This window comes from Crassostrea angulata, chromosome 1 (assembly GCF_025612915.1).
Source record: "Crassostrea angulata isolate pt1a10 chromosome 1, ASM2561291v2, whole genome shotgun sequence".
Taxonomy (NCBI): domain Eukaryota; kingdom Metazoa; phylum Mollusca; class Bivalvia; order Ostreida; family Ostreidae; genus Magallana; species Magallana angulata.
Window position 1 is genome coordinate 33,421,428 of NC_069111.1, and position 15,305 is coordinate 33,436,732.

At 34.3% G+C, this 15,305-nt stretch overlaps 2 protein-coding genes across 5 annotated transcripts in view; one reads left to right on the forward strand and one right to left on the reverse strand.

Annotated features, from left to right (window-relative positions):
• On the reverse strand, positions 1-10,184 carry LOC128167482 (transcription initiation factor TFIID subunit 8-like). The gene is made up of 7 exons (XM_052833261.1): positions 10,110-10,184; positions 7,670-7,808; positions 4,930-5,028; positions 4,688-4,750; positions 4,158-4,282; positions 3,555-3,702; positions 1-2,400 (listed from the first exon to the last, which is right to left on the reverse strand). The coding sequence occupies exons 1-7, from the start codon at positions 10,167-10,169 to the stop codon at positions 2,147-2,149; spliced, it is 888 nt and encodes a 295-aa protein (XP_052689221.1). The 5' UTR covers positions 10,170-10,184; the 3' UTR covers positions 1-2,146.
• Positions 8,950-15,305, forward strand: part of LOC128166976 (rho family-interacting cell polarization regulator 2-like) — a 32,773-nt gene continuing 26,417 nt past the window's right edge. For 2 of the 4 annotated variants that reach the window (XM_052832496.1, XM_052832734.1), the window contains exons 1-2: positions 13,275-13,859; positions 14,828-14,994. In XM_052832496.1, the coding sequence (XP_052688456.1) occupies positions 14,874-14,994 (121 nt within the window). In that variant the 5' untranslated portion in view covers positions 13,275-13,859; positions 14,828-14,873. Of the gene's footprint in view, positions 9,412-13,274; positions 13,860-13,924; positions 14,027-14,827; positions 14,995-15,305 lie in introns of those variants that run through there. The other 2 variants (XM_052832572.1, XM_052832655.1) reach the window with 2 other exon arrangements.

Here is a 15,305-nt window from a genome sequence, read left to right on the forward strand (position 1 = left end):
TTGTACACAAAACATGTCGGGACAACTCGCAGAAACCAAACCGCCTCGAGCTGCGAGAAGCGCTCTGCCTTTAAAAGTCTGTTAATTAACAATTGGAGCTCTCAAGAATGACTTAAGAATTTAATTAGGTCGATATTTTCAAAAACATGGATACTCTTTATTGTCTTGGAGTATACAAACTTGGGGAGAGTAATGCAGCGAGGATATTCATTTTCCGTATGTGGATCGGTTATGGGTTCGATGCCACCGAAATAGCAATGGCGTGGATAAACACTGGATTTAACTTCATGAGTGACCACTGGAGAAACGTTTTCTTCGCCTATCTTGCCTTGATTTTTGTGGCAGCTTTGGTTTTGACGTTTTTGATCTCGCGTTACGAGCACAAATCGGAAAGAGTAGTGTATTTGATAGGCTACTTCAAGCTGACAGCCACTGTGACCGCTTGCTTCATCTTCTTTCAGTTATATTTCCAGAGCAAGCGAGATCCCTTGACGTTAGTGCTAATGGTGGTCACAGGGGCGGATATAGCTATGAACTTTGTGGAAATGGCAGCAGGATTCGCGGGTCTCGATCAAAACAGGATTGCTCCTTTAATTGGTTCAGGGTGAAGATGTTTTCAGCCTGTGTTAAAATTCTGGTGCCAAAATTGAAATTCTAGTGAAATTTTTACTGTGATTTTTATTTGTTGACGATGGATATTTTTTACAAGTTAAAAAAAAACAACTTAACGCTGCACTACGCAAGAAAATATTGAGCCATGCATCAAGTATTCCTTTTAAGAGTGCAAACCCATTAGTGTTAATATAGATGTATGAAATATTTATGTTACTGTTAGACTTTAGATTTATTCAATATACTTTTATATCAAAGGGAATAGAGCAAACATTTACGAATATATGTGTGTGTAAATATAGTAGTGATAAGACATTCCAATCTGCATTTTAAAACACATACTTCAGATAAACAGTTCTAAAACCTGTGTACATATGTCGTAAATCAGCTGTGACCGACAAGGTCACCTGAACCAGTAGATAAGAGGACTGTATTATGTAAAAGTTTTCTTTTTAAATTCATTGTATTCCAATTCAATTTCTGTAAATGCCCTGAATTTAAATGCGCTTTCGTGTAAACAGTTCTCTCAGAGTAACAGAAATCATTTTAACTTTTTCACCTTCTAGCAATCTCAGTTTGAGTATCGATTTATGCATCTGATCATGAATGCATTCGCACGAAATTTGCTTTGATAATTTAAAAGTCTCTGCAAGTCTTTCACGGTCATACGAGGAGATAATTTCTGCCACAGTCTGTACAACTTTGAAAATCATGGCTGGTTCTCCAGTTTCAAAAAAAAATAATTCCTATCACGCAAAGTCTTCTTTGTCCAGCAAATCCCGAGAAGAGCACTAGCTGTCTCTAACAGACATAAGGTTGCTATCATGTTTACACAGAGCTCTGTTGCCAAACTCTGAGGAATGTTTGAACAACCAACATAGATATCTGCTAACCAAGATATATGTATTTATCATTGTGGCTTTGTCTGTTTTACTATTGTTCACCTGGCAGACCTATCTTTTTCTGATATAAATGCACTATATGGTCAGACTTATGTATACATCATTTTCATCAAATATATAGCAAATGCAATTTTACGCAATTTTTTTTTATTAATTTCAGAAAATAAATGTTGCTTTCGACAGATTTGAATGTTATTGAATATACACTTAATAATTCAGCATTTACACTCTCAGGTGTATTTCAGTTATGGCGACAGATAAAATAGATCAATTTCAACTGCAGTGCAGCAATCCGCTTTACAATTGCATGCTCCAAATAAGGGCATGGCATGTAAAATCAAACTGAAATAGCATTCTGTCAAGAGACTTCCTAGTTTACATATATTTTCACAAGCTTCAACACTTCCAGCTCAGAAAGCACTGCACTGATCTGTCCTCCTAGACACTGAAGTCTTCTATCTGAACTTCACTTCAGCTTTCTCAGACCACCATTTCTGACAGCAGCATTGAAGAGTCAAAAGTTTCTGCTGTCCTTGTCACTGAATTTCACTCAAATTTCTTATTTTCAGTTGACCACATGCAGAGTTTGATCATTTATTTAATTCCTCTAAGGAACACAACAGTTCTAATCCTCAGTTCCCTCCCCCTCCTTTCTTGCGGTACCTGGCCATCTTGACGGGGCGTAGGTAGGGGTTGTCTATGGCCTCGGGGTCAGTGGTCTCCCCCTCCTGATCATTTGTCTCCCCATCCTTGGCCCCTCCCTGAGAGGACTTTGATGATTTTCCAGAAGGAGTAGGCTGTGCTTCCTCCTCCTGTGCCAGGAGATCCTGATCCTTTGGTAGGAGTGCATTAAGATAAGGCAGAGGGTGGGGTGTTACAGCTATCACTGCAAGATAAATGTATCATATTGTAATCATAGAATAATTACATGACATTTCCAAAAAAATTTCTACAGATGTAAAATTCCTACTTTTATGTTGGTACATTTGAAAACCAAGTCTAACAAAGATGAAAACAAGAATTATCAATGAAACTGTCAATAATAAAAAAAAAAATGGCTGATACATGTACATGCAATAAACACTACACAAAGTAAAGAGACGTAAATCTATTGGAACACACCTTAAGCAATCAATATGTGTCTCAATCAAATAAGAATTAAACTTGTTGCATTGAAAAAATGCATTTTATCATTATAAATTCTAAGTAGTGTTTAGAATAAATAGAATTTTAAAATTAGGCCAAAATTAAGGACTTTGATTCTATACAAGTCTTCCTCCCAAAAAGATCCATGGCCTTACAGAGCTAAGATATGACCAGGAGACCAAGAAAAAGCTAACAGATAAAAAACAGGAAAGGACTAAGTACGGTTTTATGCAATTTTTGCCCCCCAAAATCAAAGTTTTAGAAAGAGCTTTAAAATAAGATGAAAAATAGTTTAAATCATATTGGAAATAAAGGTGTAAAAGGTTATCACCACAGTGACGACATAATGTAGAAATGACGTCATGAATATTGCATTATTTTGATAAATTGATGTTTTGTAGCAAAATATGGGTGTTTTCCGATGGTTATTCGACTGGGAAACATCGAGTGCAGGATTGCTCAAGTACCATTTTTTAGTATAATATGTATAACTATCTGAAGAAAAACATTTGTTAAAATCGCACTTGAGCAGACCTGCGCTCTATACTTCCGAATGCAAAATATAGAGCAAAAATGAGAATATCTTCATTTGTTTGCAAATTTGCGGGAATTAGGTCATTTAAGTGACGTCATAGATAAACAGGGAGTGAGCAAAAATGACTAAAATCATTATTAAAGTTATAGGCATCCTCTTTCCAATGATTTGTGAAGATTTCATTTTTATACGATACTATTTAAAAATTGGTTGAAATCGGGGGCAGATATTTGACCATACCGTACATAGTCCTTTCATACCATAATATGACTTCTCAAAAGACAGGCATATTGAAAGGTTTTTTGACAACTGTATCAAGTCATCATCACTGCACAGTTAATCTTTCTAAGAAAACTTACATGGAAATAGATTGGCTTCATCTCTGATAAGTGACTGTGTTTCCCCTGTTTTGGCAATGAATCGAGTCAGGGCTCGCTCAACATCCCGTTTTTGTGACGCTGCCTTTTCTCGAATAATCTGGTACTCATTAATTGGAGCTTTTTGTGTCTGATTTTAAAGAAGAAGAAAAATTTACATGGTCATTCATTGAATATTTGAGATGTGGAAGTCAAAATGAGTGGTGCAATTGCTATGGAAACATCAGGAACTACACTGCAAATTGTTCAACTAAAATTACTTAACAATGTCTGATCTTCTTGATCTTTAAGTAGAGAAGGAAAATCATTATTTTAGAATTGTGATATCAATCAGAGCAAAATTACCATTTTCCTTTTCTTAGGGGTAAATTAAATGTGTGGGTACTGTCTATTAATATCAAAATAATGGAATTACTTCTGTATAAAGTGACTTCAATCTAAGAGCAGTGACACTAAAAACAAGATCAACCAACTTCCCATACCATGTCACCTCAGACTATAATCATCAATAATTTTCAGAGTTCCCTCCCTTTGCAAAGCAATGGTAGTATATATACATGTAGGTATAGCATTACATGTACTAACCAGTGTCCTGATGTAGGTGTGAGGGTCGGGGAATGCTGGCATGTGGTCAGGGATATGGGAGGGGTGTGGCATCTTGTCTCCAGCCTGTAATGTCCTCGGATTGGGGGTGGGGGTGCTGTGTGAAGCTGGAAATTAATTACAGAATCGCATACAACTCAAAAATAAATATAATAGAAAAAAGACAATGAAACTTTAATTATAAGTAAATTTCATTGTTTTAAGAAATAAGAGAGAGAGAGAGAGAGAGAGAGAGAGAGAGAGAGAGAGAGAGAGAGAGAGAAATGCACACACAAGTATCAAAGTACAGCTGCATACTTAAAATTGGAAATTATTTCATGGGTTTAGTTTATGAAATTTTCCTGTGATAAACTTTTGGATTGAGATCAATTTTGCCAAAATATTTTTAAATATGTCCACCACCAATGATAACAGACCAAACACTTCGATTTCAAAGACAGAATCAACTAAAACAAAGCATAACTTGACAAAGCACAGTTTTCTCTGAACATATCAAAATGATAAAAACTTACGAGGGAGGAAGACAGATTTGTTTGGTCTTTTGGCATGCGCTGGTAAACCTTGAAGATTTTGACCTACAACAAGCAAAACAAACCCAGTATCAATCTCTCAGTGCTAAATTGGCTTTAGTGATAACAAGCATAGACTGAGACAAAATTACTCAGAACGAAACAGTTTGCCCTCTGTTTAATCAGGAAATAATATAAACAGAGGCTTATAAAACACACTACATGTATCAGGTTAGGTAACTCACCCATTTCAATGAGAGCCATAACAACATCTGTCATCATTCCTTCTGTTCTTCCGGCCAACTCAGCAAAGGCTTGTGAGCTCCGTCCTAGTTCTGTTAAAACTGAAAAAAAAATAGAACTACATGTATAGATTAGAATACTAGACAATACATCGCTTTGCAGTAAATGATTCCACTGGGCTTCTCCCTTTAACAAGAACTGTAGGATAAATAATAATGAAACAGAAATATTGCATGTGTTCATATTAGTGAATGAATTTAGTTCTAAAACAGATTTTTTTTTATAAATATTAAAATTGTTAAACATTTTTCTTTATTGTAAAGATTTCTCCCTCCTTCTTTTGTAACCTTCAAGGATGATTATTGCCTCTATTCCCCGCGGGATCATACTCAAGATAAAGTCGGATAGCCTTGATTGCTGCTAAGTACAGACTTGATTTACGCACCTGCATCTATATTTAAAAGGTAGACTACTTATTGCAGGCAGGGAAGTCTGCACAGCTGCACATTTCAACACATACCAGATACTTCAAGGCAAGCAGGGATGACCGCACACTTGCATTGACAACGTAAAGCTAACTGAGTTGGCAAAATAGCCTATAAATCCATCGGACACTGTCCTTTGAATTTTCAAAAATTTGCAGGACATCTTCAAAATTCTGCAGCCAAGTAGCAGAAATGACAATACACATTTTACAAGTGAAGACATTGTTTTATAGCTCAATAAGCTTACTCAGTTACGCTACTCAGCACGCTAAAACATTGACATTTCTAAACTGGTTTTCCATTTGGTGTCGCTTAAATTGTGCTCATTTAATAACGAAAAAAAAAGTGTTTTCTTAACTATAGTTTTTTCCCAGGATTTTGCAATGCCTTTTCAAAATCTTGGTTTAGACGCTTTGTGATCACACATCATAATTGTCAATATTTAAATGTTAGAACACCCTTAATTAGCGGGGGCAGCAATTGAGGCATTTTAATAACTTTGTGAACAAAATAATTAAAAAAAATAAGATTTGAAATTTTTTTTACACATCATAAGCGCTGCCATATTGGCCACTATTTCGTTTGACAAAGTTAACTCAATCGTTTAATGGTTGTCGTTCATCGGCGTTTACCATTTTTAACTGCTTCCGAACTTGAAACTTAATGTCTTATTTGATTGATAAATGGAATAAGCATACAAGTGTGCTGCATCACACAACATACTTTTATATTACTCAATTAAATTTTATTTTACTGGCAATTTTAAAGAAGCTGAAGCATAAAACCACTTAAGTTCATTTGAAAAACCAATAATCTATTTTCTTACAAATATAACTTTTGTTACATTTATTAAACATATGACATTGTAATCATTTGCATTAAGTATTGCCAAAACCTTCAAAAATTGACCTCAAATTTATTAATATTAAGACATAAAAATATGTATATGCTAATTGAGCAACAAACTGCTAATGAAATCAGATGTTAGGACAATAGTTTTTATACAGTGGGTCATCATACCATTTTTTAAAGAACTAATACTGATAAAACATCACGTTACATGTAAATGTCTATCTTTTTCAATTTTCAAAAAAAAGGTACCAAGATGGTAAAAAACAAGCTTTCTTACTTCAATTTTCAAAATGATCATCAAATGGCCAAGATCGAATTATGTTTGCACAAAAATAAATTGAGTTTGTTATTTCAATGGAATACAACGTGTGATTCCATAGTGTAGTGGTTAGCGAGGAGTTCTTGAAACATAAGTATGTTTAAGTAGGTGTTCAATTCTGTTATAAATACTTTTACTTTTTAATATCTTTGTTTAAATTCAAAAACTCATTTGACATGAAAAAAAAGTAAAAATTGTTTTATCATGAGTTAAAAACATTCATATATTTATAGTTTTTTTGGTTTACTGCTAAATAAGTTATCTTTAGTGTTATTTTTGTAAAAGTAAACATGGTACTTTGTTAAGGGGTACAAATTAATGGACTTTAAGACAAAAGATTAGAATTCTTTATTTTATGTACACAATAAATTTCTGAATACCGGGTATATGTAAGAACAGGAATAAATATATTTGAAGTTAATACACATTATATACTTAACATGCTAAATGCGTGATTGTCATTTGAAACATATTAGTGATAGAGCTGTGGCCACTTGTGGGCAATATGCCTCGACTTATTCCCCTATGTTCTTTACCAAATAGTATGTCATGCGGAGTTTTAACTTTTACCAGACATAAAAATTTAATAAAAAACTACCGATGACTCCGACAATCCAGCACATTTTGTCAACTCTGAGATAACACAAGCAGGGTGTCGCAGAGAGACCAGAACATAATCTCAGCGAGATTCGTAAAGACTGAAAATTCGAAGAGACGCTCGTCAAAATTTTTCAGTCACAACGAATCTTGCTGAGATTAACCAGAACACTGTAGTTGAAGGGATGACCTCACATAAGCATCCTTATTCAACCACCACCAAAATAAGCAGAGATGATAGCACACTAAGCTTGATATGATACTGTATGACCACATACTATGGTATCAAAAGATACGATAATTGGGTAAAACATAAATGATCAATCATAGCATAGTACAATATCTCTAGCACAAATAAATTTCAGCAGGGAGCTGCATGCTTCACCTTGTAACACAACCCTTCAATAATGTATGAGAATGCTTAATTCATATGTCAGTTTGTATACCTCTATACGTATAGAACAAATGTAGATGTCGGAGTGTACTCACAGCTCTGGAGCATTTCTGTTAGGGTCTCCACGGCCGCTTCCTCGGCCCTTTCAAATCCTGCCTCTGATGCTAGGGCACTGACCGCAACCTTCAATGCCTTTCGGCAGGAAACTGCCCTGGCATCAGACTCCAACGACATCTTTAAGGGATTTAAAAAAGAAAAGAAGGTATCAAACCAAATTATTTGGAAGTCGCCATCTTTTTATTTATGAAAATGCCGAGCCCGATGTTATAATGTTTGTGTGCAGAAGACCCAGTTTCGACGGTTTGTGTCCAACAGTTATCAGCTTGCAATATTCACATTCCGATTCGTACCATTGTAAAATTAGAAAAAAGGTTGAGTATGTTGACAATTTGAAATTCAATTGTAAAAAGTTATCGGTGGTATGATAAAGTGCGGGAAAGAAGGTCCGTGTAAAAATCACATTGGTGTCTTCTATAATATATAGGCCTACAGGTGGTTGTACGAGTTAGAGAATGTAAATGTTTATATAAAGTTATTTATATTGGAAGCTAAAGCCAACCAAATGCAAATCATGATGTTAAATACCTATCCTTTTGAAATCCAATTTTAGACCTTAGTTTCTCTCCTGATGACCACATCTTGCTCAGACTTAACTTCACCATAAGACTTGTCTGTAAGGTAAGGGGTATATACTCTGACCTTGGATAAACTTTTTGAATGTAAAAGGTCAAGATCAGACTATAGAACTCTAATTAGACTCCTCGTCTAAATCCTAGGTCCTTTATACTACCCCATATGATGCCTGTATGATATATATGCATGCAGACAATATGTGTTCATACCTCTCCCATCTGAACAGGTTGGAGAGAGCTTTGCAGATTCCATGCACTGTTGCAAGAGTGAGAAAATGATGGTCCATCTGCTCAAAAATGTTCATGCTCCCTCATCTCATCAAAGTAAAAACGCTTGCTCTTTGAGAATTAAGCAACTAACACGTAAGTATCATGATTTTTCTTAGTATATTTTTTTAGGGGGGGGGGGGGGCCTCAATCTTGCACTTGCATTCTCTGGATGTACAAGAGTATGGGTTTAATTAAAATCTAGTTATTGTTTAAAAATTACTTGGCAAAATAAAAATTTAACTAAAAGTAAATTAATTGTATTTTTATGATTAGATATAAAGATTAAAGTACATGTATATGCAGAGCAAGGAAAGAAAATTCCTAAAGTTGAAAAAACAGATGATTAATTATTACAAAACAAAATTAGCTGATTACTTTAGACAGTGAGACTGTGGGATACTAGGATGCCTCTACCTGTTTATTTATGCAGCTTGAACACAAATGATAACAGACTCTTAGCCTAACAACATCCAATTAAGATGTGGGACAATTCTGGCACCCTCCCATCCACCAACACAAGCAATTTGTCTGGAACTCAACACTCTCTGATAAACCCTGCAACTAGGGAATCTCGACACTAATCTACATAGATAAATTAATAAACTTTTCTTCTATGTCAACAGACCACGGAGACAGTATTTGAGGGATACCATAGATGAACTTAATTTGGGTATAGTTCTCTGACTGTGCACCGGTGGGATTTTCAATTTGTGATCTGAGGCTGGTTCTGATGGGAAGTTTCATCAGGAGCTGGAATGGTGCACCACTTGATGATGTCAGGACACAGGCCTACATGTATGTTTCCCATCAAGACTGCACACTGGAGGGACTGTAACATCTCTAATGGTCTAGTCACCACAACCTTAGCTATACAGGTAGGAGTTACTCCCCCTTTAATATGCACCATGGATATTTTTCTCGAGGTTTAATTTGGATGTATTAAAATTTTGCACTCTAAGTTTTTCTGAGTTTGATGTACCCCACAGATGAAATATTTCATAATTGGTTCACCATTCATGACTAGAATAGCAATAATGTGCAAATGTGCATTGTGCAGTCAATTAATATCTGTGGTCAGAAATTAAAGTTCCCACATCCATATGTGCTTGCATGCACTGTTTTCCATATTTGACAGAACTGTAATGTTTATATATTTAAATAGGAAAAATGCAAAGTAGTGAGTCAGAAGATATAGGAGAAGGATTTGCATTTGTTCAGAATTAATGTGGATAATCTGGAGCCTGAATGTTACATAATATGCATTTGCCACTTACAACCCATTCCTTTATTAATCTGATAAGACAAGTGGATATTTTACATATTTGTTTAAGTTTTAGAAATTCTTTGTTATTTCTACACATTTTATTGACAGAATATATGATTTAACACGCTCAGGAGCACATACTAGCTATATATAGTACGGGTATATTAAATTCCAAAACAGTTAGCTAGGCCTTGAGTCAGACACATCTTTCCTGATCTGCTCATAGGGACAATATAGGTTTACCTACATGTATAAACAGTAGTTTAGATTATTGATTAACCTTTTGATACCGTTAAGTATGGTACATACATGTACAGTTGTAGGACTCTGTTTGGTGGTTACATGCGTCATGAGAGATAACTCTGCCATATACAAGGCAAACAGATACATGATATGTTTATCTTCTTTCTTTTTTTTTATTTTCAAAATTATCAGCCCACTTCTTTTGTGAAATTTTTTCTCCTACTTTATAAAAAGAGGAAATGATACATAGTAATGTGTTGACGGCTTGAGGCTTGTGCATGCTGTTTTCCCATGCTGGTCAGGAGTATATTAATTATTATAATATATGTATTATGTAGATGGCTGGTAATGTCTGAATAACCTTGACTTTTTCCTTACTGGTATTTGTGAATGACCTCTGTGAGTAGAGGTTTATCAAGTCTGTGCACTAGACAATATCATAAACTGATAGAGAGAGAGAGAGAGAGAGCTGCATAGATTATCTGTACTGTTCAAACAAACTAGAGAAACAGCAGTCATATAGATATCACAGATTGGCAGAGCTAAAGAGTGAATTTGGCCATTGTTCAAATCTGCCCCTTCTCCTGACATATTTATGTATCAGAAAATGATTTTGTCCTCAAATATTGATAACATACTCTTTTTATCTTCAACTTTGTTTTGAATGCTGGACTGATAATGACCCATATAGTATAGCTTGTTTATTTTATGCATCAGTCTTTATATGAACACAATTTTAATAGCAATTGAAGAAATTCTTGCTGCTTCTTTTTAATGAATTTTTATTTTTATTTCTGACGAAGAAAAATAAATTCCCCCCATCCCATTTCAAAATATGTTTATGCATGATTATAATGTATACGTGTATATTTATATAATATAAAAAGCACTATAAATGATAATCCGATGCACAGCACAATTACAGGCATCCTAAAGAGAGCGATACTATGTCAGCAAATTGTATGCTAGAACATGTATATTATGGCAATGACTCAATTATACTTGGTAAAACATTTATTTCTGCAGTGTTCGTGAAAAGTATATTTTGAATGTAAAAATTCTTATTTAGAAAAGGAAATCCTTTCAGATTGAAATAATTCCCTGTTTTACTTACATTAATTATTATGAAAAAAAGTCATTGGTTCAGAAGGCTTTTAGGTAGGATTAGTATTGTGATAGAAAATTACTTTTGATTTGAGGGTGAAAAGTACTTTGTTGACCATAAATTTGCTGACAGTTAATTCAAAGGAATTCCTTCACATAATGTGACCTAGGTCATGTTTATAGAATTACATGTACTGGTAATTCTCAATCATAGAACAATTGTACCTAAACGGTAAGTACCACTTTGGAAGGTAAACTATCATTACATCAGTTAAGTGCCTTAGGAGCAAATGGCACTAAATTTGAAACCACTACACCAATTTACACTTAACCTTACCTTACCTGTTGATTTAAGGACAGTTCAAATGGTGAGGTGTCAGTCTCAAAATGATGAACTTTGTGGCATTTCAATGAGATTTGAATTTAATTGCCTTCATATTAAAGATGGAGAAGCAAGAAGAGCCAAGAGTAATTGAAATTCCATTATTAGCTTCCTGAAGCCCGTCAACTCGGAGCACTGGCCTCAAAATCAGTTTAATGAAGTGTCGCACTGTTGTTTGTGAGGGAAAAAAATAAAAATGAAAAAGTTTCAATCCTGTAAGTAATTTGATATTTGCACAATCCATTTTAAAATTGCACAAACAAGTCTAGGGAGTTACTAAATAATAATAACTTGTACCGGTAGATATTGAATCAAGAACAGACAAACTATATGATAAGAAATTCCTTAACTGAAACATTTATTTTTTTCCAATGGATGAATTAAGGTGGTATGGGACATCTGTCAATATTAATGTGGATTAAAGTACATAATAATTGAAATACTTTTACCGGTTTAGAATTTTCAAATTTTACAATATTTAATAGAAAAAATAACTTTAAAATATTTGGAGGGGTAAAAAATGTAAAACCCCCAGCGGCTTACAGATTCGTAGTAAACCCTCTAACCCACTGCGCTATGCTGTTAGGTGACAATACTGGGAAAGAAACTTCTTATATAATTACACTTCATTTTAATGTTTATATTATTTCGATAAACAATAAGTCACAACACGGAAGTGTCCTATATCACCTTTTAAATGTCGTTTTAATATTAAATTGGCAATGAAGTTATCAAAAGAAAAAAGGTACCGACTCTTCACCCCAGGCTTGGCTTGTTAACTGTCAAGGACTTATCACTGAAAATGATAAGTTCTGCTAAATGTTTTTGCCGTAATTTTTTCTGTGATGGTTAATATATTTAGTATGATACCACAAATTACACTTTAATTCTTGTCATTTTTTGAGTCTTTTTCCTTACTAATACATATACTTGACATTTCATGACCATTTCAGTTTTATTTACTACCAGCAATCATTTGTCCTTCATAATTTTTTCTGTTTTTTGCTATATGAGCATAGCATTTAGTCCACCTATGATGCACAATACTGGAATCTGATACATTTATAATAGTAAAGTGTATCCCATGAAGTAAATAATTTTCATTGCTTGTGTCATCTAGGTCTTGACACTAAAATGAACCAGTTTCTAATATTTGTGGTAAAAAAAGAGCATGAAGATGATCTGTAGACAGGTCAATGTGTTTAGGCCACACTAATACATGTATAATGACATCCAATGAAGAAGAGTACGAGCGGGCGAGCGATTAGATAAGAAGATTATTTTTCATTGTATGCAAAATATCAAGGCAGAACATAAATAAATTTGTGAGGACAGTTATATTTTTCTTCCCTTTTCTGATTTATAAGTTAAAACTATTTAAAACACGAAAAATAGAGCGGACATAGGACAGAAAACAGCACAGAACTTACTGGATGCAGGAAATTAACAATAATATTATTTGTACAGTTTTATCATAGTACAAGCGCGCGTTGTCCGACAACCAAGAAATTATTGGTGTGGCCTTACTGGGTTTTTTTTTTTAATGCGCATGCAATATGTATTTTTTTATCCTAGTATTAGTTTTTTCTTTTTATCTTTATTATTTTTTGTACATGTATAACATATATGCCTTCTATATAGGTTTTGTAAATAGGCTGGGTGTTATGTAATGCATTGCCATAAAAAAATTGAAAATGTTGATTTATTTAACAGATTTAATGTATGAATTTGCCAAGCTTACTGCAGCATACTAATTTATTACTAAAAGAAGTTTGAATATTTAAAATTCATGTATAAATCTGAAAACTTGATTTGCAAATCAAACTATTAACCTTTTGATCGAGTGAGCTGAATTCCATTAACCTTCGACCTATTGCTCCCATTGTATTAGCAGTCTTTCTCACCTGGCTGAGGTGATCAGCTATTATAGTGATATTTGTTCACATTGGGTTCAGACCGATATTCTTCAATGGAGAGTTTATTATTGTTGTGATCTGATTAAATCGACAGTGCTACTTAGTGAATCACCCCGCTCTCTCCTCCCATCCCCAGAAACAAGCTTTAAAGTACCAAGACACAATGCTCTTCCCCGCAAAGTGATTTCATTGTATAACAGGTGGAAAAGCGGTGGAGTTATATAGGAAGCAAATTCCTTGTGGATGAACAATTTTTAATTAAGTTTGAAAATATTTCTTTCGCAAACACAGATTTAAGGAACATGTAGGATTTTGTGCTTTGAGTTTGGAGATTACAACCAAGAGAGAACTCAGCTCTGACTGTCTACAAAGGGATTTGGGATACAGATTTTATTAGAAGCTGAGGGCTGAACAGTAAGACTATTTTAGGATTTTTATGATCTGTTTGATAAGTTAGAAATGTTATCAGTGAAAATAATCATTAATCGTTAGCTCTTACCTGTGGTGAACAGAAGGTATTTATATTTGAAGAAAAAACCAGAACTTTTTTCACTTATTAAGGCTGGGATTTATTTTAAAAGGTAGGAGTGAGTTTGATATATGTCATAATTTTACAAATAAGGTTGACTTCATGAATAACATTCAATTTAATTGTTCATTAAACAGGCTATTGTAGATACCTGTAATCTTTTAATATACAGGCATCTGATCTGTTGGGAGTTTATTCTCCAAATTATCATTTTGGGTGGGACAAAAACAATAGAAATCTATCACCAGCTGTTACGGGAGGAGAATATTGTTGAGAGCTCTTGCAGATACATGCACATTGGCGTTACATTACCTGATAGTCAGTGTACGGGAATACTTGGGGTGTAGATACATTTTATTTGTATTACATGTGTACATTATATATCTGTATTCTATAGGTAATGTATACAATTGTCTGTTTGTTACATCACTTTGAGGGGTTTGGTTCGATATTCTGGGGTCTCTGTAGTGAATTTATAAATAGGGGATCAATCATCACGTTAAGTCGAAGCATTACCTAAGAATCCCTGACTGATCCTTGTGCTGTGGTGGTTAGCTGTTGGGGTTCTGCACTACATGTAAAACTCCCTTGTTTGTAAGATGGGCTAAAAGAGAATGGATTTTTAAAATGTTTGATGGATTACTCCTGAAACTCATGCGCAGCCTGATGTATCACCCCAGTTCATGAATAGTGGTTACCACACCTTGCTTACATTTAGACTTTGGTGTTCTTTGAAGATGAATTTTGAACAAGAAAGAAATTCCAAGTTGTTACATTTTCGCTAGTAATTCTTCACATTTGAACCCTGGATCCTCAGGTTAAATAAACAGGTGTTGGATTTTATTTTTCCTAGGGAATTTTTAAAAGGATAGTGACAGAAAGACGAACTACTTATCATCATGGATTACAACTCACCGTTTGTCAAGCAAAACCGCTTGCAAATTTTCAAGGGAGTCAAAAGATCAGTGACTTTTTCCATGGGACAAAATGTCCCCAATAAGCCAGTGGTCAAGCGAAGAGGTAAGAAGCCATATAAAATTATATTGCCATGGTCGGTCACCAAAATTTATTTGAAGTATTATATGTCTTTTAGAGATGAAATCATTCTGTATACACAATTATTTTATCCTCATGTAATTTTCCCCCTTCTACACTTGCAAACAGTTTTGCCCGTCTTGAATAATAGCACAGCTGTGTGTAAAGAGAGATCATTTTAGACATTAGAATTAATCCAGTCTTCAATTTGCCCATTGACAACAGGGCACAGGGGGTAAAAAATAAAAAATATTTCCCTGTATTCAGTATAACCTTGATTGTATGACCAATTTTAT

What these genes read in the sequence shown, in the direction of transcription:
- LOC128167482 (XM_052833261.1), bottom strand. Translation starts at nt 10,169, where the DNA reads ATGGCAGAGTTATCTCTCATGACGCATGTAACCACCAAACAGAGTCCT. An exon ending in AGAGTCCTACAACTGTACAT is followed by an intron (nt 7,809 to 10,109) that starts GTATGTACCATA and finishes AATCCCTTAAAG; the next exon opens with ATGTCGTTGGAGTCTGATGC. An exon ending in CAAATCTGTCTTCCTCCCTC is followed by an intron (nt 4,283 to 4,687) that starts GTAAGTTTTTAT and finishes ATTAATTTCCAG; the next exon opens with CTTCACACAGCACCCCCACC.